The following is a 25,861-nucleotide window of genomic DNA, read 5'->3' on the forward strand; positions in this document are numbered from 1 at the left end:
CATTTCATCCACCCTCCCCCGGAGGTACAAATTTGGGTGCTAAAAAAACAATTGGGGAAAATTGAGAAATTTAGAATAATTAACGATAGATCAAGGTTATATTGAGTAAATTGCATGTAGTGAAGAAAAAAAAAAACAGCAAATACCTTTGATTTCCAACTTTGCCAGGAAAAAATCAAAAAGCGGTGAATGTTGTCCCACCCGCCCCTGTAAAAGTTTGTTGTCTAACGATGCAAACATGGCGGCAGATTTGAGTCCGAAAGATAGGGAAACTTTAGAGGCGTTATTGCAGGTAAGTGTGAGGCGGATTAGATTGGTTAAAGTTTCACTACCTTACGTCATATAATTTGATTTAACAGGTACCTTCACAGCCGTGACTTGCTTTTCCAAAACCGTGTTGTTTATTGAAGGAACAGAAAAGACAACGTTGACTGCATGGCAACAGCCTGCAACAATAAAAGTTGGCGCTTGTAGCAGCAGTATAAATTAAATGCTTTATACAATTTGTTTTGGCACCTTTACCATGGTCTCCGATTTCATTGCATGGGCACAAAACAAAAATGGCTGAATTAATAAAGATTACGACTTGGCACGTTTGTTGCTTTCATACGACTGCATATTACGTATCAACGAACAACTTGCTTATTACTTGCAGAGCCTTCATAGAGATATCAACTGCCTGGCAGATGACAACAGAGGCACGAGAAAGAGAGCCTTGGAAAAGATCAGAAAGGAAGTTTTTTCCAAAAAGCCTCATTTTTCAGCTACTGTGCTTCAAGTTACCTTTGAAGAAATCCTTAAACCAGCTCTGAAACTGTTTGCTGATCCAACTGAAAAATGCAGAGAACTTTCAGTGCAATTGGTTTCTGAGTAGGTCTCATCTTCCTTTGATTTTGTGAGAAAGTCCTTATTGATCTTATCTGAGCAGGCAGAAAGTCCATCTATTTGCAAATGTCTTTTCAGAGCAAGGCAGTACACCTGTATTTTTGCCTTGATTTAATAGTTTTAAACAACCAAGAAAAAAACTTTGTAGAAAGACTTTTTCAAGTCTTCAGTAAGACTTGCAGTCTTTGAAAAGACCACAAGTGTTTATCAGGCTAGAAATGATTCAATAATAATTTGTAACTTTCTGTACTTAAGGTAATCAAAATTAATTATGTAGTGTCAACTGGAGTGCGGTATTTAAATAACTGAGCAGAAATGGATTTGCAAGGTACATCAACCCATTGACTCCTGGGAGTGAGACTTAAGGACGGTGCCTACTATTGTTATTGCACATACGTTCTGTGCATCTCGAGATACTCTGATTTCCTATCGGTGATGCTTACTAATACAGGGATATTTTTGCGCGGTTTAAAGTTATGCAGACTAAATAGATCTTAGTAAGTACTATTGGTTTCCAAAAAGAAAATTGGGGGTAACCGTGCATTTTTCAGAGACAGTTAAGCTTCAATTTGAGAAAGAACGCCATACATGGCTTTGTATTTTAAAGCTTTTTACAAATATTTTTCATGAATTATCTTTGAAAAATGCCTGGTTACCCCCAATTTTCTTTTTCGATTTCGATAACACTTGTTAAGATCTACATTTCCCGCATAATCGTAAATCGGGGCAAAAATATCTTTGAATTAGTAGGCACCGTCCTTAACAAGTTTTGCTCTGTCTAACGCCAGACGATCTTACTCATCAACTGGAGGCGTCCTAGGGTGTTTGAGGTGTCAGTGGGTTAAATTTTATGAACCTGTAGGTCCCATCCCTTATTCTGTTGGATACAATTTGTGGTGTGCTTGACTATTAATTTTGTTACAATGTGGGAGGGGTGAATTAGGTCCAGTGTGGTTGAGATGGAGGTTTTTCTATCCCTCTAGATTTTCAAAGCAAGTTACAGACCTGTCGCAGTTTCTTCCTTATTTAATACCAACTGTGGTGCAGAGACTGGGACAGCCGGAGTTGGTGGAACCTTGTGAGGAATTAAGACTGTATACAGTTGAACTGCTGTCCTCTGTTACAGAGATATGTGGTGGAAAGATTGGTGTTTATATAGATGATATGATTAAAATACTTCAAAGAACTCTAGTTGATCCATTTCATGATGTCCGAAAGGTGAGGACAAAAAATTACAGTTTAAGTTGAAGAATGTCACTTGCCCATATGTTACGCAGAAAATCCTGAAGCCAGTTTTTTTTAATGAGAAGAACACTTCATTTAATGAGGCATGTGTACTTTGTGTACTGTGTGTACATTTTGGTTAACTCTTGCATGTACATGTAATCTACATGTACTATATGTCACTCATAAGGGATGTATTAAGCTACATGTACATGTACTAGCTGGTTATTGGTAATGCAGGAAAACTGTAGACCTCAAAGAAAAGTTATTGGAAGAGTCCAGAGGACCAGAACAAATACAGACCACCTATAACAACAAGTAGGATGTGAAATGTTAGTGTCCATGTTGGTGAGAGGGGAGTTGTCTTGCTCATCACAATGTAGTTTGCCCTCCTGCTTCCCTCAAACGTTGAACTCAGGGTACCGTATTCCCAAGTTACTCATCGGCAAATCATAGGTTTGTATTTATAATGTGAAATATAATACTTGTCTGAACAGCCATATAGCAAAATCTTTGCTGATGTCATTGTTTACTTACTGTAGTACATGAATTTTGTTTTTATTAACATACAAGTTTGCTCACAAAAAGCATCATGCTTGATTTGCAAATTCAGATCAAGGCTTAAAACATGGGTAACTTAGTGCTTTATTAACATAGTTTTGAAATCCAAAGAAAAAGAAGAATTGATTTTTTGGTCATAATAGCACTTTAAACTTAACATACTAAATTTTGAGTAGGCTTAGCATATTATATATTATACTGTATTTGCAAGACTGGATTATGAACAAGACTAGTCATGTATTTTGTTGCGTTATTAGGAAAGTTGTCAGTGCACAAACATTTTAGCTGCAGCTTGTCCAGAACAGTTCTACTTCCAAGCCAATTCTCTGGTTACTCCTCTTTTAAGATCACTTTCTCATCAACACTCTAAAGTTAGAGTTTCTTGTGTACAGGTAGGCAGATAATTATTTCTTGCTTTCAATCTACAACTGAGTTGATAAGACTGAGCCAATTGAAACCATCCTACAATTGATTTTAACAAGGTTCAACCAGACCGTAGAAAAATGCATCTTAACCAAAGTAGTTGTGGTTGTGCTCCAAAAAGAAACCTACATTTGTCTGTGTCAAAAGTTTTCTTTTTATGTGTCCACATCTTTTAAAGAGTTAGCAAAACTAGAGGTAATTTTAGCCAACAACTGAGCTTCAATTGATATTGCTGTATTCTGCTTTGCACTACAAAAACGTTTTTTGCAAAAAAATAACAGAAAAGGCAGGGTTTTTGTTTGAGGTTGGAGGCTGGTCATTTCATTCAGTTGTTTACTATTAATTTTCTTTTTTATGGAGTTGGTTATCTCTGGATTGGGCTGAAGAAACACAAGTCAATCACATGCAATAAATCCTTCAAACTAACAGAAGTCACATCATGATCGCCTTATTTAGTTAACTATAAAATGGAAGGATCGATTTGTTTGCATTTCTTTCGCACAGTAAGTTTAGTTTTCTCTTTTTTTTCTCCAAACTAAAGAATTTAAACAGCTTTTCTGAGAGATTTATAGAGGACCCAGGCCTCCTTGAGGTACTCCCAGAAAAATTGGTTGGGGATGTGTGACCCACTTCCTGAATCCCTTACCCATTTCAGACCAAAATCTACGATTTTCCCTACCCTATTTCAGACCTGGCCAAAAATTTGATACCCTATTTTATACCTATTTCAGCTGTTTCACGGTTGGCATAGCAATTTAAGAATGCCTTTTGTTGATGGTCTTATCACCTAATGATGAAGAAGTGGCTTCTTCTGAGAAACATACCCAATTCAAGACTTAAGTGCACAAACCATACTCTATTTCAGACCAAAATGGTCACAATCGATACCCAATTTCAGAGTGACCAAAACAGCTAAAAAACCATTACCGGTATCCCTTTGGGGCTGCATATACCTATATAGCCCATATAAGGGAGTATCCCGCCACCCCTTTCCCGGGCTCATTCCAAATAATTATTCCTTTCTGTCACCCCACATCTTTACAGCTACATTGTACTCCCTTGCACCCACACTGACCCGCGACTGCATATTTGTTGCTCTGTTATTCTAACCCTCTCTCCCATGGATCCAAAGGGAACTTGCTTCTCTGACTTTCTCAACTCATGATGGCAATGACTACAGTACACTGTCCCTACAAGTTGTTTCAATAATTGGTATCTATTTTTTGATTTCTAGACATTAGGAATTGTCATTAGTTATGGAGATGGAAAGAATGTGGATGATGTTGTATCACATCTAGCACAGAGGACTTTTGACAGTGCTCCAACTGTGCGGGCTGCTGTTATTAATGTTGTTGGAGACTGGCTTCTAAATCTTCGAGACAGGTAAAGCTGCACAAAAGGGATCTTCTGTGAGCCTGTTTCAGTAATACATTGTACCATGATACAATGTACATGTGAACATTTGTAATGACACTTCATAATGAGTATGAATGTGTCTCGACTTTACTGTAAGGAATGCAAGCTGCTGTTAATACATATTAAAATTTAATTAGTCAGTCAAAGAGAGGATTTGTCAGTTATTTTTCTCCATCCATCAATCAACTGATGGATCCAAAAGACAGAAACTTGATTACACTGCAAAGTGAAGTCTCAATGAAGTTCAAAATTCAATTAACAGATCTTATTGGACAAGTATTTTATGGACTTTACGGTAACATGTTATATTTTTACCAGGCTTTCATGTTATTTGAAATAAGAAATGTTACTTTTCTCATCTCTTTCCTGTTCTTTCCTCACGCTCAGGTATTCATATTTTCATAAGCTATTGCCGTTGTTGATGACAGGTTTGTCCGATGAACTACCTGATATTCAGAAGCAGTCAAGACAACTCATGAGCAAGGTACCTGTACATGTAAGCAGCATCAATAGCCTCTGTTGTATGCAAATGAGGATGATAATAATTATTATTGGCAACCAACTTTCTTTAAGTGTCAGTTACTTTATTAATCTTATTCAACACCAAAATACTGATTTGGTACTACAAAATTAATCAGTTGACTATTCAACCATGTGTCTTGAAAGCTTGTATAACTATAATTTATAACCACTTACAAGTGCTCTACTATAAGTAAAAAGACTGTATTTAAACCGAATTAAAGCATTTTCAAATGAAATGTTGGTTGTTGACGGGGGAAAAATTAATACATGTATGAATACCTCAAGTTAGAAAAATCTGACAGGGCAAGGCAGAGAAGCAGCAAACTTATAGACAAACATTGTTCATTTAAGGTTATTGCTAACCTTTTGGGGTGCCTTCCGTGAAATCTTTCGCAAGCGCGTTATTTTGGAACACTATTTCAAAGTAATTGGTACTCTTTCAAAGTAATTGGTACTATTTTATGTTAATTCATTATCAGTTTGGGTATTTAAAAATTCCAGCAAACTACATGTATATATCACCAAAAAGGTACTAAAAATTAATGAAGAATCTGAGTGAGTAATTATATGAACATTTTAGTTTATTATGGCTTTCTTTAGCGCTCGTGAAGCTTCAAACTCAAAACCATACAAAAGTAAAAGTAAAAAAGTTCACTTTGCTGAATTACCTGCCTTCGCATTATCATGCACAACCAAACAAACTGTACTACATGACTGTATATCAATCAGCACTTTATAGGCTACCAAAGGGTGCCGGACTTTTAGGATCTTCCCATTGGTTTCCGAGAAAATAAACTTTGAAGTTGACCAATAGAAAAATTTCCGTTTCGCCACATGCAGAGACACGTCAAAGTAAAAAATTTATATTTCGAATTTTTGAAAAGCCTGACACACTTTCGTGCACCAATATCCGACGATCATTTTGCCCAATTTTCGTAAAAAGCCGACAAATCTACATACCCTATAAATTCATTTCAAGAGGAGCTATTCCTGGAAAAATTAACCCTAAGTTTTTGGGCTCAAAAGATTTTACACGTTTTCACAGCTTGTCAATGCGGGTGTGAATGCAGTCATGCCGCTATGATACCACCGACCAATGAAAATCGTGATATTAAGGCCCCTAATAAGGCATTCAGTGCTGCATCATTAGTCATAGATTATTTATACCTGATTGCAGACCCTTGCCGCTAGCAGTGAGCTGCGTTTTTTCGAAAGGTATCTTTTTTTTTTAGACCCTGGCTTTTTTTATACTTTTTACCCAGGGAGAACTTTCCCATTTCGACTTCTCTCCTCGTTTCAAGTGTTTCATGCCCTAGTAAGGATGATATTGCCTCGTATATTTCTTTAACACAACCACATTGACTACAAATAAATGGCGAACTCAACATGCGACAAAGTTAAGATACCCGAATGTATTCCTGCGTCAAACTGTACAGGTGTTAACGAGTATTGACATCTCATAACACCTTGGGGGATTAACATTTTAGTCACTTAAAACACAAAATTTGCAAATAACTCCGCAAGAAAAAATCATTAATTTTTTCAAATAATTTCTTTTTTACAAGAAAACAAAATTAATGTAATGAGCTATCTTATGGCAGCTTTTTAACATTTTGCAAAAGTCGAGACCGAAAAGGTTAGCAGTAACCTTAACCCTGTTACCAGAATCAATTTACTCAACATTTACTTTGAATGGAAAACAAGGGACAATGTAATTTCTGTTGAGAGAAGTATGCAATTGAGAAGGTTTATTGTCATCCCTACCCTACACTGGTGGCTCCGTGGGTTGATCATTGGGCTGTCACACGGGAGGTCACGGGTTTGAACCCAGCCAGATCAACACTCAGGATTTTAAAATAACTGAGGAGAAAGTGCTGTCTTAAAGTTTGTAATTTTATCTGCAAATGGTTAGACTTTCGAGTCTTCTCGGATAACAGGACTGTAAATCATTAATTTTGCCCCATCTCACAAATTATATTTTCATGTTCATAAGTTCCCTGTGGGACGTTAAAGAACCCACACACTAATTTATTGAGAAGAGCAGCAGCCGGCTTGGTGTGATTTCTTCAAAAAAGGCGTATGGTGCATGAGGCCACCTAAGCAGAAACAGCCATAATTGAAAAGGGAATTTGCCGAGTGCTGGAACATGTACCGGTAGTCGTAGAATGTACATGTAGAATGTGGAATCCCTTTTGTCTGGTGCTCAGAAACTTGAATGCTTTTGTGCTCAAAGAATGGTGTTGAGCTCTGATTCCAAAAAGAGATCCAACCTCAAAAAAGATTCTGAAGTTTTTTTAATGTCTCCACTTCCTCATTGTTGGTTTGACTGTAAATAATTAGTAAGACCAAGATATGAATTAACTTCAAACACAGTCTGATGCCTAGTCTGGGGAAAAAAACCTGGAAGACACGGTGGAAAGCAAGTGCTCTCAACGTGATACTAACCAACAAAGTCAATTTACACAATCATAACACCAAGTTTATAAATCCATAAATCCAATCCTGGCCTAAGAAAGCACTAAGGTTTTGGATTATTATGCCAGGCATGCCTTTCCTTTCCTTTTTGCCTTGAAATGTGCAACTTATAATCAGTTTTTCTTTCAGGTCGGTAATCAGTATGCAGTGGAGAATGAAGATGATCTAAAGGACAAAATAGATTTTGAAGAAAAACCTTGTTATCGCCTTGTAATGGGTATTTGTCAAAATTAATAAGATTATTGTTATTATAATTATAATACTCTATGAATCTTGGGAATAGCTTCTGAGCAGAGATGTTATAACATAAATTTTATTCAAAACTAGAGTAAGTGCATTTTATTTTTCTAGATGTGGATCGTCCCAGTCTTGGATGCAGGGTGTTAGTTCAGAGAAATTTGTCAAAAATTTTACCAGCTGCTCTTCGAGATATGACAGATTGGACAGTAGATACAAGAATTAAGGTTTGGAGCAAGTTTTGACTTCAAAGGCTTTTCAATGCAAAGTCATTAATTTAGCGGGGTACTCTTTTCATTTGACAGGCCTCCTCTCTAGTTTACTTTCTTCTGTTCTATGCGGAGGACTACACAACTCAGCATATGGAGATTTTATTACAAGGACTGTACAAGGCGAGCCAGGATGACAATGAGGAGGTAGTTAAACAGGTAATGACACTCTAATGGGAATCCATTTGTTTCCCAGCAGTTTGGTTCGTGCTTAACCCTTTCACCCCCGTGGGGTTCCCCATTGACGAGTAAAATCGTCTGCCGTTAGACAGAGTAAAATCTATAAGTGGCACTCTTGGGAGTGAAAGGGTTAAGTCAATTTGCAAACACTAAGATTGCTTTTCACTTACATAGTTGGTTTTCTAAAACAAGACTTGAAAATGATTTAGACAGGTAAACATGGCTTGCTTGATCCAACACCGAACCAAATTCTTCCGTTCTCTCAGTGACAAATGTTAGTTGTGCTGAACAGCGTTCCAGTCACAAATTAAAATACATGTACATGTAGTTGTTCAAGTATGGGAAGTTTACCAGTAGTTGCATTCAGTTCAGTAAAACACCTTTTACAATAGTTATTGTGGTTAGTGTCTTTTTAGTCTCTATATACATTTCCAATCATTTGAAGCGACTGCTTCTTCATACAAAAAGTCATGTATTACTGGTTAGAACACAATAATTTTTATGATCATGACAGAACTACTGTATGCGTCACTTTAGTGTATGTAATAGCCACTTGGAAAAGCTATCAGATGATGACTTTTAAACTGGAAATCTGCCAAACTAAAAGCCGTAGGGTTGGCCTCTTGAGGCCTCATGTTGCCACAACTTTTCTGCAGATTATTAATGAAATTGTGGCTAAGATTTTACATTTTGTCTTAATCACTTACTGTCCTGAGTAATCCTTTGATACCCAAACCGGCCTTAACCGGCCAGACGATTTTACTCATAGATGGGGAACCCTGGGGAGTCAATGGGTTAAATTAACCAAAATAGTCTAAACATTTACCTTTTTTATATTTTCTGTAGGTTGTATTGATTTCTGAGATGGCTGGTAGTTTTGTAGATCCAGCTGTGTTCTGTAAGTTAGCTCTTCCTCATCTCAAGTCTTCAGCCAGTAGTTCTTCATCTGGCTGCAGCAGTTGCTTGATGATCCTGACAGGTTTACTCAGGGGCTGCAATCCACAACTCGTTAAACCTAATCTAAAGGTTGGTACATTAATTTGCTTAGAGGCTTTGTACCTGAGACACAACTTGCTTGGAAAAATTTTAATGTGGGGTGCTCTGTCAAAGGGGGCTGGAGTCCACTTAAAAAGCAAACACCCAAATTCTGAATTACTTTACTTGTAAGGCTGATTTTATTGGTCATCCAAGCATAATACGCAAACTCAGGAGCATTTTCATCATTACCATGTAGCTCCTTTTGATATGAAAAAAGACACTAACAAGTTTACTGCAGGTCTGTGCATGTTGCTTGTGCAGGGGTGGCGCAGTGGTGAGAGCACTCGCCTCCCACCAATGTGGCCCGGGTTCGATTCCCAGACTCGGCGTCATATGTGGGTTGAGTTTGGTGGTTCTCTACTCTGCACCGAGAGGTTTTCTCCGGGTACTCCGGTTTCCCCTCTCCTCAAAAACCAAAATTTGATTTGATTTGTGTTGTTAATTTCAATTTACAGTGTCCCCGATTAGTGCTCTACGGCGCTAGAAGATAAGACACTTAAATAAAGTTCCTTATGTGCACTTTGCTAGTGAAACCAACCTAGAGCTGTATGTTATCAAGAGCAGGTTATATGAATGGTGACAACAAGAACATTTACTTCAAACAAAATGAAATTTTAGCAGTAGCAAATCACTTCATGGTCATCCCAACCATTTAAATATGACAATAGTGTGCCCAATATATTGAATCTTGCATGACAAGCATGAAGGTCAGGAGTGATGGAAAAATATTTCTACTGACAACTTTATGGTGTTCCTCTGTTGGTTGATGTCATCACTGCTCAGACCTTTCTTAAAACACTCTTCTTACCAATCCAGTTGCTGGAATGGTTTCGTATGTTTTACCAATAATTTATTGTTATTGAACAAGGTTAAATAACAATCAAGTGGCATTGTCCTTGTCAATGCTTTTAAGAGGCCTCATCATTCACTTGATTATTAACAATTAGTACATTCCTTTGCTTTTCTATCAGGCTATATGTGATACAATTGCATCATCAGATGTCTGCTGCACACAGCAGATGTCTTGCCAACAGAATCTGTTAGCCACAGTTTCAGCCATTATTGACAAGGCTGGTGATGAAAGCAGGACGCACAGTTTTACATTGTTCTACATTTTGATACATGTGATGGCACTTCAGTTGCAAGGAAACCTACAGAAAGAAGTAGGTGATAATCACTGGATTTGCCCAATTCCCTACTCCAAAAGCTTTGGGGAAAAGTGGTACGAAGGGTTGACAGAAAGTACAATGTTTGTTCATCTGTACCTGGGATAAAATCAGATAGCATCCACCAAAACCACCTTTCCCTTTCTGGTGAAATTACTGGTATGTAAATTAAATTGATTTCCTACTTAGAAATAAGGTAAAAGATGAGAACAAAAAAAGGTTCAGAAGAATAAAAAGATTTGAATCCATACTTTTGCTAAACGCTGCCGCCGATATCAGGGTTGGACACTTAATTTTGAGAGTACAGTACTCGCCATTCGGGTGAGTGACCCTCAAAATGCACTCGCCCGGATCAGTTTTCACTTGCCCAAAAGTTTACCCGTTTACCCACCCCACCCCCCCCCCCTCCCAATCTCACCAACTAATTTTGTCATCCTTCATTTTTACTATTTAATACCATTAAAATTTACTTCAACACTGAAAGGCTATTAAAGTTAATTGGAAGTCTGTTTTAGTTTCAACACGCATTGATCAGAGTGCCTGGAAGGTACGGGAAAACAATTGCTTGCAATGTCATCAAGCACGTTGCAGACCGAGGATTATTACCTCAATGAAAATGTTCTATTTAAAGAGCTTAAATCCCAAGAAAAAACAATGGAGGCACTTACTTTATATTTTAAATTGATTTTTTTATTGATGAATCATTGTGAGATCCCTGTAAATGTGTCTGTTCTTCTCAGGAGCAGTCTTAAGGCGCCATGTTTACCTGGTCACATGGTTCGATAGTGACCAGCAGTATCACTGACCAGGAAGCCATGGGTGCTTTCCATTATGCCTGACCATCGTGTCCGGGACCAGTGGAACTAACCAAGAAAAAATGGAACGACATTTTTCATCAAAAGTAAATTTCCAACTGGACCGAAGCGTCCCATTTAGTAGTCGTTTCGACCGAAATTCCATTTCGGTCGGACCGGACCGACCGGTCAAAGAAGACCACCTCCTGAGGTGGTCCCAAATATTCCGGTCGGACCGAACCGAAACAGACCGTTCCATTTGACTTCAGCCCGAAATTTCTGGAAATTTTAGCTTAATGGAAAGCAGCCCATATTTCATATAATCTGTCTATTTATGACTCCTAATGTTGCCTTTTAGCGCCAGTTTATTAGACAGTTCGGAATATAAAACTTTGTAAAATAGAAATGGTAATTAAGTTTATGTTTAGGGATTTTCTTGGCAAAATGGAATGCAAAAAGCAGTGTTTCTTTTGCAATTTAAATAATTTCTTGGCCACGAAAATAGTACTCGCCAAACGGGCGAGTGATCAATGATTTGCGCTCACCCAACACTTTAGAGACTCGCCTGGGCGAGCGGGCGAGTGCTAATGTCCAACCCTAGCCTGCAATATCTGTAGAAATAATGAGGCAAGCTTTAAAAATTCCCAAATATTAAAGATTTTAACAGAGGTACTCAACACATTTGCCAAAAGGTTGACTATTTTGAAACAATTTTATTGTTCAGCATAACTGTTCTGTAGTTCACATAAGTGGCACATTCAACATGTTGAACAATTAAAATAACACAGTTTTTACAGTCATTGTTATTATAAACATGTATGACATGTTAACAGTTAGTAGTTTTTTTTCTGGGGGAGTTGAAAACACTGACCCCAGTCCATGGGTTAAGCCTAAACACCCATTTTAAATGGCATAGGGAACAGTATTTAAGTAAAGCACCCATTTTAAAAAGGTTAGCTTTCTATAATTTTGTTGTGATGGCCGACTACTTCATTTAAGTGAAGTGAGACCAGTGCAATTCCTGAATTTAGTCCCATGTGGCCGTGCAGACGAAAACAGACAAGGTACTTGCAATGTACAGGTGTAGTATAGAATCAATAATAATTATTCAGTTCTTTCAAGAGTATACTCATTCCAAACAGTATTTTTTAGAGTTACAGTGTAGTCTATTTTTATAGGATAGTCCAGCTGGGTAGTCCATGGACTGGGGGTCATATCATCATACATACATCTTTATTTACCCTCGGATTTTTAGAGTAGCTTGGTGTAGCTAAGAACTCCGAGCATTTACCCTCCCAACCATGATACACCACAGAAGACAGACCACAACACCGGGAACTACATGCCCTGCTCTTTGCGACAAGTGTGCGGGTTCTTTTACGTCCCACAGGATTATGAACATTGAAGGGTTGTGAGACCGAACCTCCCGCTTATCGTCCTTATCCGAGAAGACTAGAGAGTCTAACCATTTGCAGATGTAATTACAAAGGCAGCACTTTCTCCTCAGTTATTTAAAGACCCTGAGTAATGGTCCGGCCGGAGTTGAACTCACAACCTCCCGCGTGACAGCCCGGTGCTCAACCAACTGAGCCACTGGTGCGCAGTGCGGGGGTCAGTGTTTTCAACTCTCTCCTTTTTTACTCACACCCCACCATAATTTACAGACACTAAAACGACTTCCCCAAGCGTGTCCCCCATAACGAGAGTTGACGGTACATGTATGTGTACATGATGATTATTTAGTACATTCATCCTCGACCTGAAATGCTTGCAAAATCGTGAGAACAATGCTGATGCACTGATTGTACTGTACATGCCTCTTACAAAGGAATTGAGAGTTTGCAAAGCTACTGGGGAAAAAAGAATGCACTTTTTAACCTAAATTTATACTATCTTAATGGTACATGTATTTCTTACTAAGGCCAGTAAGGCAAATGCTACATGAAGTTCAAGTGAGCTGGGCCAATTGGCAATGGGCCCTTTGCAGGATAGTGATCACATGGTACAAATCCGCCATACTGGGACGCAAATTGCGCACTGGGACATCTATTAAAACAAAGGCTAGTTAATCTAAATTTTCTTTGTTTTAGATGTCCCAGTGGGCAATTTGCGTCCCAGTATGGCGGATTTGTACCATGTGATCACTATCCTGCAAAGGGCCCATTAACCCAATAATCTCTGGGAGTGAGACTTAATACTATTAGATTTTACTCAGTCTAACACCAGATGATTTTACTTGTCAACTGGAGGGTGTTCGGGAGTCAATGGGTTTATAACAACTTCTGCCTCCAATAGAGCGTTTTCACTCACATGACCAGCAGCCATTTTGGATTACTGAAACAAAGGAAAGTATTTGCATAAAATAGAGTTCAATTCCTGGAGGATTAGTTTGGTACATCATCATGGCCACCATTCCTTTGTTTTGGAACACCAACATGGCCGCCATGACATGTGAAAATGCTCTTTTTGACCCTTGGCAGTAAGACTTATACACCTGTGCATGATTTTACTCTGTCTAACACGAGATGATTTTACTTGTCAATTACAATAAAAGTGAAGAAACTGTGTGCTTTCAGCTGATGACAACTGCAAAGTTGGGGGAATCAGGGTGGTTTAGTGGTCATCAAACATGCCTCCCACCTCTGTGGCCTGGGTTCAACTCTGGCTCGGGTCGTATGTGGGCTGAGTTTCAGTCGATCTCAATCTGACTCCGAGGGTTTTTCCCCGGGTACTCCGGTTTTCCTCCCTCATCAAAATCAACTCCCGGCCTATTCCATCAGGCTGTGGTGCTGTGCTCCGAGGTCATATATGGGTCGTGGTCAGGGGCCGAGCGCCTAGCCGGCAGGACAGCTCCTCCGGTCCGACCTCGTTGAGCTGCGCCCTTAGCAATTCAGTCTTCGACTGCGAGAAAGGGCGATTAGCAGATCAGATATTATTATTATTATTATTATTATTAATATTAATATTATTATTATTATTATTATTTTATAGTGGTCATGACATACAAAAGAAATACAAAATATTTCTTGTTTTTTGGACTGTTATCTGAAAGACATTGTATGAATGGAAAGAAGCATTCTCAAGAACTGATTTTTTTCCACATTTCACTGATCTTTCATACAATAGATTCATTAATTTTACAAAATCACAAAATGCCCAGCGCCCAGCTGGCTTTATAGCTGAATAAAATATTATTCAATATTGGTAGACCACTGCAGTGGCATTACTGGAATGCAGAGTTTATGGGTTCAATCCCATTATAAAGTCAGATTTTTTCAGACTTTCATTTCATCACTGCCCTCTCAATATTTCAGGCTTATTTGTAGGCACATTACTTTGTTTAGTGAATTTTCTTTTATTTTTAAAATTTTTTTTCAGGTGAATGTCGTTTTATTGAAACTTACAACTTCCCAGGGTTTGGATAGCGTTTCACAGCTCTATGAAAATCATATTCAAGAGTTCCTTGACAAGTTGAAGGCTAGTGCAGATCAAGACAATGTTCTGTCTGTTTTTACACTGTATGACTTTAAGTGGGGCCTTGTATAGTATTTTGAGAAAATGGGGAAATATTGATGACTAAATTCCAAGAGCCACATGTTTTCTTCTTTAAGTTAATATTAATTTTAATAAGTAAAATGATCATTCATTTGGCAAACCTACATGTATGACCACAAAAACCTTTTTTATAATTATAGCCGTCATCCAGTCTTCTGTTTTTGTGCTGTTGAATACTGTTACATACATGCAAAAGTTGAACACCACATTCATTCTGCTAGCAATGGAAAAATGTTGTGAAAAATGGACAAATGAAGGGGCTGTCGTATTCTCACAACCTTACATGTACCATAAGCCCCAATGGAGTTTAGAAGTCACTGTGACAAAATTAATAGTGAAATGGAAATTAGAAGGAAGCAAGGAAATGGGTGAACAGTTCCTAAAATGTTCTACCTGCCACAATGCTACAAGTTCACCCTTTAAATCACAAGAGGGAAAAATTCCCTAGGGATTGTGGACAATGCATGTTAAGAGATTCACTGACAACAAATGAATGTTGGCTTTAAATTAATACAATTAGGTTAACATTGAATTGCAGTCAAATTGTCATCAGAAATCCTTCTTTAGTGCATGAATATCGGTGTTTTATGAAGAAATTAAAACACTTGACTTGTTTAGCTATTAATTTTTTTACTCATCCCTTGTGTACCTCTTGTCCTGAATATACTATACTTGTGCACTCATTAGGTATGCCGCTATAATTTCACACTTATAGTCAAAAGAACAGTACTTACTGGGTTGAAGATGTTCTACTCATTTTTCCTGTGTTTTCATTGGTCAAACATTATTTTTACTGGCATTTATGCATTTGAATTTTTTGCAGGAAAACCACAGTTCATGGTCTCAGTACTCTCCAGAGTGCCGTCTGTTTGATGTTTTGTTGACAGAATCAGGACAGATCATTAGTCGTCACCTTACGGTTTCCATGGCAATTTTTACAGAATGTTTAGACAGCACAAAAAAGTCTGCAGAGCTCCGACTCAAGTAAGCAGCCTTGCATGATTGGTTGGTTTCTTGCTTACTTGGCATAAAATAATTTGTAACTGAAGATGATGTGCACAGTTTCAGCCATGTAGCTTGCAATCCAGGTAGCAATAATTTATACACCCTTTATTCTTCAGGATGTTTTCACTGCTGTCCCATCTTCTGATGAGTGCCTCACAATCGGTTGAATCACAAAATGCCTTCAGTTCATATTCAGTGCACATTGTACAGAAGCTTATCATACCCAACTGTGTGTGGCAGGCAGGAAGGTAACTTGAACAGAGATTTTCACACTGTTTGCAAAGAGCAGTGGATACATTCCCACGGGTATTTTGGCTACATAGGTTTGTGCTCTATGGCAGTTGAGACTACAAAATAATGCACATTTTCAGAAACTCATTTTCATAGTTGTACCCTTTAATACTCTAAAGTAAAAAATAATAATAACTATGCGATATTAATCTGGCTCAGGAAGCAGTGCTGTTTAATTAAATAGACCACTAGCTCAGCCTCCTAACAGATGGGATTGTTAACTGAAATAACAATTATTATGTTTTCCTTGAATTGTCATTAGCTTCAGAAATGTGCATTTGAAATGTGGGTTAGAGACAGAAGGTTGACGTGATGCTTGCGTGCTGTCTAACGTCAGATGATTTTACTCGTCAACTGCGGGCGTCATATGGCGTTTGAGGTGTGAGTGGGTTAGGCAGAAGAAAACCATGTCCCTTCAATTAAACTGAGATGAAAAATGATGCTTTCCAACTTCGTGCTGTTACTGTACAGTACCTTGAAAACGTTGTTTCACTTTTTACCTATTTGAGTCATAATAATATTTTTATACCAGTCTCGCATTTTTTTGTGTGGGTTTAGAACAGCTGCTGCTGTCCGCTCTGCAGCGATCTCCTGTCTCTGGGCATTACTGCAGTCAAATTTGCTGTCTTATCACAATGCTGGACAAGTTATGAAAGACCTTTTGACTCAGGTAGTGACAAGGTTTATGTATTTTAATACTCAGTCTGTTTAAATGCCTTTATTTACATGTACAGCAGCTGTAGATCTCATTGAAGAGGGTTGCTCTTATTCTGTTGTCAGCTTGCAAGCAGTCTTGATGATCACAATCAAACAACAAGACTTGTATCCTGCAAAGCCCTCCAAAAATTACTTATATCCTGCAAAAGCAGCTTTAATGGTAAATGGCATTACCTTTCTTTCTTTTTGTCATTATATCCTTTGCAAATTAATTATTTTGTCCTAAGGCTTGTCCAAGGCAACAACGTTGTATTCATTTGTGTACAATTCAAGATAGAGTCTTTAATTACTAGGGAGAAGGCTTGGAGCAGGGCTGGCGCAGGGGTGAGAGCACTCGCCTTCCACCAATGTGGCCTGGGATTGATTCCCGGATTCGACGCCATGTGTGGGTTGAGTTTGATGGCTCTCTACTCTTCGAGAGTTTTTTCCACAGGCACTCTTGTTTTCCCCTCTCCTCAAAAACCAACATTAATTTTGATTTGTTCTGATTTCAGTTGATTTGAATACAGTACATGTAGTTAGTAGAGCACTCATACTTGGCTAAATAACCTTGAGACTTAATTAACCCTTTCACTCCTGTAAGGGCCACTGAGACTTAAAGATTTCACTCTGTCTAATGCCAGACGATTAATTTTTACCCGTCAATGGGGAACCCCACAGGAGTGAAAGGGTTAAATAAAGTGATTATTATTATTATTATTATTATTATTATTATTATTATTATTATTGGCTCTTGAATTTTTTGTTATTAAGCAGACCAGTTTGGCATACACTGTAGTGGTAAGTAGAGGCTGCACAAGGTTGGCTTCCCCTGAAAGGGTTTTTGCAAGATCTTTGATTTCCTTTCTCCTCTCGACTGAAAACCACCAGATCCCCAATTGGTGCCCCCTATCTTAAAGGTGCTGTTCAGTAATACACGGCACACAATGTTTGTGTTGCAATGTCCATTGTGAACTAAGGCAAATTTGCCTTGTTAATTAATATTGTTGAAAGCAGACTTCTGAATGAAGTTAGGCAATCGTCACGAAGTCTCATAACTGCAGTTGGGCAACATTGCAAGAGAGGTTGCATGATGCATTGCACAACTTCTACCTGCCAACCAACTCTAATTTTTTTGTTTAGTTGTTTCTCTTACATGTATATTATGTAGCTTGAAAGGGAATTATTAATAATTAACAGTTGTTGGTACATAGTTTACATGTATCTAAATATAGACCATTCAATAATTAAAACTATCATGTTCTGGCTCTGTAGAAACATATGATTTGAATGATTATTTCCTCAAAGGGAAGAGGTAATGTTTGTTTGTCCATGGATGAATATTTAAAAGACGTTATAATTACGCTTTTTGTGGTATTTTTCTAGCTGATATGCTTCACCAAATTTACCCTGAGTTACTGAAAAGGATGGATGACAGCAGTGATGAAATAAGGATTGTTGTAACCAATACATTTCTTGCATATTTTAGGTGGGTACCCTGAGTGTCACATGCAATGATTTACTGTTCAGTACCTGTTCAGTTTTTAGCCCACAACAGCAATATGGCCGTCTCCACTTTAGTAGTGTTGCTCTTGTTTTTGTGCTTTTCAAAGCAACAAAATCTATTTTATGTCTCATTTCTAAGGATGATTCAAAGGCATATGTCACAATGAACTCCAAATTTTCCTTTAAAATGTACTCTACACTCCCCATGTTTCCAGCATCTCTAATGAGTTTGCTGCATTCACACCAGAAGTTGAGTTGGGATATTTTGCAGAATGTTGAATTGGTAGCTTCCTCAGCAAATATTCCATTAGGTTGAAGAACAGATTTTGAAATACATATAGCTAGCTTTCAGTTATTGTGGCACATTTCTATGTCTTTACTAACACTTTGTTGAGACAAGTGGAGAATACATTGTTGTCTTTTCAACTGAGAGTGAACTTCATTTTTCCAAGGTCGTCTTTTTGTTGCATGATCAGTGCTGCATCTGCCAAAAAGTGTATTAATGTATTTTACTTCTCTCAGGGCCTTTCCGTCAGATTACAACAGTGATCTGTACAAGTTACATCTGCAAGCGATGTTCAAGGGCCTTTTAGTTCATCTTGATGATCCCACTGCTTCAATACAGGTAAATCCGGACATGGAGAATTTTGCGTTTTGTTTCCTACTAGTGCGGGTCATTGATACTCCATCTCAATTTTCTTGCATCGTGGGAGGCTGCTATTGTTACATGTAAATGCACATGGATGTCAGTGATTCACCCAAAACTAAGAAACTTGATAATTTAACCAAAATTAATAAAATTAATGGGCAAAATTATGAACTGCATGTTAAATTGAACTTGCAGTGTAAACTGGTTCTGCTTATTTTTAAAGGTCTTTGAAGAAGGACTGCAGATTATAAAGTAAAGAGAATTGAGCAACAGCTTGATGATGACCATTTCTCTTCTTGTGTCAAGGGAGGGAGGGGGGGGGGGGTGGGGGATGGTAAAGTATTACACTGTTTCAGCAAATCAATTCATGAACAAAATCAAAGCAAAGCTACTGCTTCGTCACCAAGAAGTATAACACTGTGTGCTGCAGGACTTAAAATAATGTTTACAACTTCGGATGGAAAATTAATGTATTTCTTGATTCTCAGTCACATGTTTAAATAGTTAATGTCACACATAATTGAAGATCGATGCAGTATTGGTGGGAGGAAAATGGCTAGGGAAAAAGTGCCACCTGCTGCTGGGACTAGGATATTGTCAGTGTGTGCACGGAGCACAGCTGCCCTGAACAGCGTGTACCTACATGAATGCCAAGCTCCTAGAAGGTTGTGCCAGCAAGGGGAAGTGGATATGCCACTGTTTCTCAGCCAAGCTAGGGAAAGCCGGGCATCGCTTCTTCTTGGGACTGAAGGGTTGGTGTCCTCAACACTTATCCCCAAACCAGTTTTAATGCCTATAATGATACGAAGAGGATAATCCCATTACTGTAGATCATATGGGAGGGTGGGAGGGGGAAAAGACTCACCTAGTGGTCCAGAATAAACTGAGGATTTCGCAGACAAAAATTTAATGTGCTCATAATTATAGCAAGCCATAGCATACTTGATTGGATGGTGACTTGGTTGCATGTCAACAAAATTCTAAGTGGTTCATTCAATAAAAGGAGGGGAGAAAAGCACGCATGTTGATCGGATGTGCAAACACAAAAAACTATCAGTTGATGCAATCAGTAAGGTACAAAGTTCAATTGAGCTTGACATGAACTACAGTTTATGCTAAAGCAGAAACAGCCAAAAGAATTGGCCAAAGTTTCCAAGATTGAGCACATTGTTGCAAAAAATGGCGAGTAATAAGATCAGCATATTTAATTTGCCTTGGGTGACAAGTGCCTAATTGAACATCTCCATTGTATTGCATTAAAAATAATGTATTTGGCATTCATGAACAGACCATTTTTTTCCTTTTCACAGGAAGCAGTACTAAATGTATTAAAGGAAGCAGCACTTGTGCAGCCAACTCTCATGAAGGAACAAGTTGAATCTGTTAGGCACAAGCACAGAGTTGCCAGGTAAAGTAAACTTCAAAATGTAAAGTTCAAAATGTAAAGTCAAAATGTAAATTCAAAATGTAAAGGTAATTAATGTAAAGTTCAAAAACAAATTTTTTATTGCACAAAAGTGATCAGCAGGCCAAGATGAAACTCTCTGCAGCGTTCAAAAAATTTCTGTGGAGTGTATTCAGAGCTACTTTAAGGTGGCTCTGAATCCGCTCCACAGATTTTTTTATTAACTTTGCAAAAAGTTTCATTCTGGCTTGCTGATTACATTTCAGAAATAAAAAACGGGCGTCACTGAGTTCGTTTTTGAGATACAAGGATCTAAAGCCAAAATATAGGGTGTTTTTGCAGGGCTTTCCTGTCTCCACGGTAACTTTTTACATCACAAAAATGACCAAATCTTATTCAGCAATAATTGGTGTTTGACATGGTACTGTTAAGTGATAAGGTGTTGTAGTGTCAATCCTTCTAATAAGTACATTAATTTTCTTTCAAGTGTTGAAACTGGTTTGAGCCACCTTAATTAATTGCCATTATTTAGTCTTAACTTGGTCGATATTACTGTTCTCTAAATGTTGCTTTAAAAGGTAATTCACCCATGCAGATGCTCCATTTTCTTGTAACCAATTCCTTATCCTTGGTCTACTTTCCTTGTCCCTGTTCATGTTTCTCAATGTTGTTACATTGTGACACGTTTGAAATCCATTAATTTTGTATCTTTCTACACATGGCCTTTCAAGATTGGTTACTCACGTTTTGAATGCTATTTCTCCATATATTAGGTACTGTGAGGAACTTTTAAAAGAATGTCAAAGCCTAATAAACAAGTGAGATTGTTCAGCTTCACAAATGTGAGAATGCTGGACTTCAAACGCAGTTGACAGTACGATGCGGAAAGACAAATTAGGCAAGCTTGAGCAAATTGTAAACTGCTTGCTAGCTAAAGTACTGCAAAGATAGTGTTTACCAAATGGTTTGAAATAAAAGTCAAGTTTACAAATTTATGCACGGTGTTGAAACTTTGAATTTTGGTGCAATGGTAAGACTACACTCATTTTCTGCAACATGGTTTTTTTTTTTGGGGGGGGGGGGGGTACTCCCTTATATGGCTTTAACGGGAATGTGCTGTATGATAGGGTATTATTTTCAGGATAAGCTTAGATGCTTATTTTATAGAACTTGAAGCCTGATCATAAGCTGCCAGTTATCAGTTATTGGTGGGCTTCCTTGATTTTGATAATTACCGCTAATACTGCATTAAAATACCGTAGGAAACTAGTGTGTCATTTTCATTCTAGTCTTAAACAGGGTCAGGGTCAGGGTCAGGGTTTGAGTGCCCACACTGCACCTCCCTTCCCAAGCATCTGTTGAGTACCCCACCGCCACCGGCAACAATTGGTTACTCAGATTAGAGATCTTTTGTTTCCTGGAAAAAGCTCATTTGCAGCTGTACAATTGTAAAAAGCGATATAATATCCCTTGTTCGTAGAAGAGATTGTGATGAAGAACCTGATTGATTCTTTTTTAATTTGTTAGTTTGTTCTGCTCTTAGGTGATGAAAATTGGTTTAAGGTGTTTACCTCAGTAATTTTATCTTTGTCCTAAAAGAATCACACATTGCAAATACATGTAACTCAGAGACAAAACAATAACTATTGACAAACGTTTATATACATAGTGCTCAGTTTGTTTTACATATTAAAATAATACCACAGGAAAAGGAAAATAAATTATGCCCAGTGACTTTGCTCTTGTGATCTGTTTCACTACCAAGCCTGCAGTATTCTCATGTGATCTTGGGAGAGGCAACTTTTTGACTTGAGTGATTTGAAATGACAAAAAGAATTAGCCAGCTTCTGTGAGAAGGTATACGAGCCCTTCTTTTAACTATATGCATCTCTTCTTGTCTTGCAAAGTTCAGCCACTTTTATCTGCGATAGGATTGGCATGTATTGTTACATTTTTTATCTGCACATCAGTAAGAGGTCTATAGGATTTCTCATTTACTGGTAGCTTCTCTAAATCATCAAGTGTTTCCAAGCCATCAATAACCCTACAGAAAACAGAAAGAGATGTGTTGAAAAAGGAAAAGATTTTTAGTTTTTAGTTTTAGAGATTTTTTATTGTATCCGCGACAACAAACATACTTTCCAAAGACAGTGTACTTCATATCGAGATGTGGTTGTTTGCCATAACAGATGAAAAACTGTGATCCATTTGTGTCTTGCCCACTATTTGCCATAGACACTGTTCCTCTGGCATTGTGCTATCAATATTAAAAAAGAGAAAAAAAAGAAGTTACTCTTTACATAAATTTGCAAGGTCCCTCACAGCAACAAGCACCCTGACTAAAAGACGAATTCAAACTTACCCTGAGAGAAGGACTTAGCTCATCAGGAAACCTCTTGCCCCAAATGCTTTTTCCACCTTTGCCAGTTCCTGCAGGAAGCAACAGAGTTGAAAGCATTACATGTACGTACAATAAGTACATTTTTCTTACAGAGGGTAATGTTACAAGTGGACACACTTTCTTCCAGTACTAAGCAAAACTATTAATTAAAAACATGGACCAGCAAAGATGCGAACATCTTACCCGTACTTTATGCAATTCACATAACCTTCTGCATACTTCATTTGTTTCAATGGTATGAATAAAATTAATGAACAAAGTATGCATCATAACAGACCTGTAGGGTCACCTGTTTGAACCATAAAGCCCTTTATATTTCTGAAGAAAAAATGAAAAATAATATTAAATGCTCACAGAAATTATGGCAATGGTGGAGTAGTCTTTTGCCAACAGATCACTTATTTTAATTATTAATTTATGAGGAGTTCTAAATCATATACATCTCGTAGAAATATGACCTTGTTTGTGCAGTGTTCACAATGTTGATTTGCCGAGAACGTATGATGGCTGTACTGTGATGATTGTTTCCCTCAAAACTTTTCTTCAAAAGATTTTGTAAATGAGGCACAAAGTAAAGAATTTTGGGGGGCTCCTAACCTTTCAGACCTTGTGAGAGAGCAAAACGTTTTGTTTTTTTGTTTGCTGAAGTTCAAGGAACAGCAGCAAACTGTTCACGTAATGCAATACGAGTTGTTATAGAATTAATTACCTAGTTTGTTTCAGGTTTCTATGATAGGAATCACTTCAGTACATGTAAAACGGTGGGTCATTTTAGGTTGACCATTCATGTTAGTCCAAAAATTTTTATCACAACATCGTTGTTTGAACCTTTGCTTTATTTGTATGCAGGGAATAGAGGAAACGGTGCCATTGCCACTGCAAACTAACATTGTGGACACAATAGAAAACAGAGAGAAAAGAACTCCTCTGTTACTGATGACCAGTTATTCTGAATTACCGGGTACTCTTTCATGACATAAAAGCATGTGTAATGTAAGGGTGATTTTATCTTAATTATGCAGTTCAAAATATGATGGTTAATACTTGTGAACATTTATATATAGTGGTTTCTCTGGAAAGTGTGATAGAATGATGATGACTTCTGGAAAGTGTGATAGAATGATGATGACTTCTGTCACTTAACAAGGGGGTGATGTGATCCAACTTGGTAAAAACCCAATGACAAAACAGATGAACATCATTGACATGTAGGTGCAACAAAGTCACTTGAATAAGATAATTGAGTGCATTTACTTGAGGAAAAAGCTACAAAAATATTAATGCAGCTTCAAATACTGAAAAGAAATAATTGGCTATTATCCTACCATTTCAAAAAAGTTGTGACACTCACCTGTGGAAAACACAATTGTCATAGTAATTACTGGCACAAAGAGCTAAAAAGTTCTACAAGAGATGAAAAGTAAAAGGCCTAGATTAAAGTGTACATTATTTAAATGTAAGTTCCTACTATAGAGCTACTTTCTCATGTGATCACCAGCCATATTTTTAACCAAAATAAAAGAAACTTTAGATATACATAAGAATAGAGTATAATTACCACAAGTTCTTGCCTTAGGATTACAAACGTGACTGCTGGGTACATCATGTGAGACTTTCACAATCAATAATATTTAGAATTAATAATATTTAGTGAAATTTTAGAAATACTGGGCAGAGCCTGGGAGGAGAGCGTGACTTCCCATCCTGTGATTACCTTATTTGGCTCTTTTGTTCAGTTCCGCCATGTGAACCATCTCAGTTTGACATTTTCAAAGCTCAGCTTGTTATGCTATCTGTTCAGCAATTTAATCCCTCCCTCCCCCCCCCCCCATGCTTTCTGGTTCTTTTGTAATTTTTCCCTACGAGCTTATTGTAACCTACTTTTATTATTAATCGTTCTCTTAGATTGCTGCTTGTGGCCCCCCTTCAACCTTGTGCAGAAGTCCCATTAGAGAGGGGGTATATTTTTACTTTGGTGGACTGGGTTAACTTGGCCGCAGACATTATGCCAGCAACTATGCCCGCCTTGCACCCCCTCGGCTAGGCACTGAGGCCCCTGATCCGGGGGGTCCATACGGGCAGTGGGTACTATCTGCACCTTGCCAGTACATTCCCTGCCCCCTTGTTTACACCCAAGTTGTGTCTATTGTCTTTTACTGTGCACCAAACCATAATTGAAGGATAAAGTTTATAATTATTCCTACATAGATAATGAATACCCCCCATCAGTAGAGTCCTTTTAGTGCATATCTAGGTTACTGGCTCCCCGAGACATTTAGTCCTATGATACCCCAACAGAACTCCCTACATTTTTGACATTCAGGACTACAGCACTGACTAGTGTCTCTTGTCAGGGTAAAGTAGACCAGATCAAGATCTAAAGACCGAGAACTGATCAATATTAGGAAGATTAATTAAGCACGCTACATTTTGGAGACATGGATGGCAACCGGAAGTGCACATTTCGCATGCCTGGACAGCAGTGTTTCCCAGATCTTTAAGCTAATCGTCTCTAATGGAGAAAAGACACTATAAATTTGGTTGTGTGAAGACAAATTAAACGGGAAAAAAGCCCACTTATGGATGCCATCCACATCTCAATAGGGGCAAGGTCTTTTTGTTCTGGAGGAATTTGTTTTAGTCTTCGTTCTTCATTTTCCAGGTCTTTGTTTGTTTTTCAACAAATCCCGCTGGCATAAAGCCATTTGTCGTATTAAAACTTACTATATCCTTCCAAGAACGAAAATCTGGCATGCATTAAAGGGAAATCTGCAAAATTTGGCCTTCTTCATGTCGCAGGTAGTTTGGTTTACATGCAGTGCAATACCTCGGAAGCCTTTGGTGTATCTTCACAGAAGAGTTCGATTTTCAAGTCTCCTAAATCAGTGTGCAAGGTGACGGACTGAAAGTGCAAAATCAAGATTTTCAACCGGTTAATATGTTTTTTCCCGTCTTTGTTTAGCTTTACTATCGTATTTGACTGATAGAAAGCGCAATTTACCATCTTTTCGGAGTCTATTGCTTCGCGAGAGATAATGAGTATCGTAAACTTTAAGAAGAGAAACTTTGAAAAGGTTCACATTCGTTCGCGTCCGTCGGCCATTTTTTTTCATAATAGCCTCGCTTTCGCCAAGCGACGTTGGTAAACTTCACGCCGTCTTAC

The 25,861-nt window shown here is 38.0% G+C and overlaps 2 protein-coding genes across 4 annotated transcripts; one reads left to right on the plus strand and one right to left on the minus strand.

The window, feature by feature from the left end:
• The first annotated feature begins 34 nt into the window (after positions 1-34).
• LOC137993459 (dynein axonemal assembly factor 5-like) lies at positions 35-21,292 on the plus strand. Of its 2 annotated transcripts, XM_068839315.1 has the most exons (20): positions 35-292; positions 656-870; positions 1,869-2,103; positions 2,928-3,062; positions 4,328-4,476; positions 4,897-4,993; positions 7,636-7,723; positions 7,858-7,970; positions 8,049-8,171; positions 9,039-9,218; positions 10,202-10,393; positions 14,569-14,667; positions 15,569-15,729; positions 15,867-15,998; positions 16,600-16,711; positions 16,822-16,918; positions 18,124-18,226; positions 18,766-18,868; positions 20,203-20,300; positions 21,071-21,292. In XM_068839315.1, exons 1-20 carry the CDS (start codon positions 239-241, stop codon positions 21,117-21,119), a joined length of 2,535 nt encoding a protein of 844 aa, XP_068695416.1. In that variant the 5' UTR covers positions 35-238; the 3' UTR covers positions 21,120-21,292. The 2 variants fall into 2 exon arrangements, 1 of the variants encoding a protein (XP_068695416.1); XR_011121876.1 differs by lacking the exons at positions 16,822-16,918; positions 20,203-20,300; positions 21,071-21,292 and having other exon boundaries at positions 98-292.
• Positions 21,293-21,937: 645 nt separating this feature from the next.
• On the minus strand, positions 21,938-25,828 carry LOC137993462 (peptidyl-prolyl cis-trans isomerase-like 3). 2 transcript variants are annotated; one of them, XM_068839318.1, is made up of 7 exons: positions 25,700-25,828; positions 25,526-25,600; positions 24,050-24,102; positions 22,976-23,016; positions 22,660-22,727; positions 22,436-22,554; positions 21,938-22,341 (listed from the first exon to the last, which is right to left on the minus strand). In XM_068839318.1, exons 1-7 carry the CDS (start codon positions 25,700-25,702, stop codon positions 22,206-22,208), a joined length of 495 nt encoding a protein of 164 aa, XP_068695419.1. In that variant the 5' UTR covers positions 25,703-25,828; the 3' UTR covers positions 21,938-22,205. The 2 variants fall into 2 exon arrangements, with proteins under 2 accessions (XP_068695419.1, XP_068695420.1); XM_068839319.1 differs by lacking the exon at positions 25,700-25,828 and having other exon boundaries at positions 25,423-25,562.
• Positions 25,829-25,861: the final 33 nt, after the last annotated feature.

The sequence above is a fragment of the Montipora foliosa genome, chromosome 2 (assembly GCF_036669935.1).
Source record: "Montipora foliosa isolate CH-2021 chromosome 2, ASM3666993v2, whole genome shotgun sequence".
NCBI lineage: Eukaryota > Metazoa > Cnidaria > Anthozoa > Scleractinia > Acroporidae > Montipora > Montipora foliosa.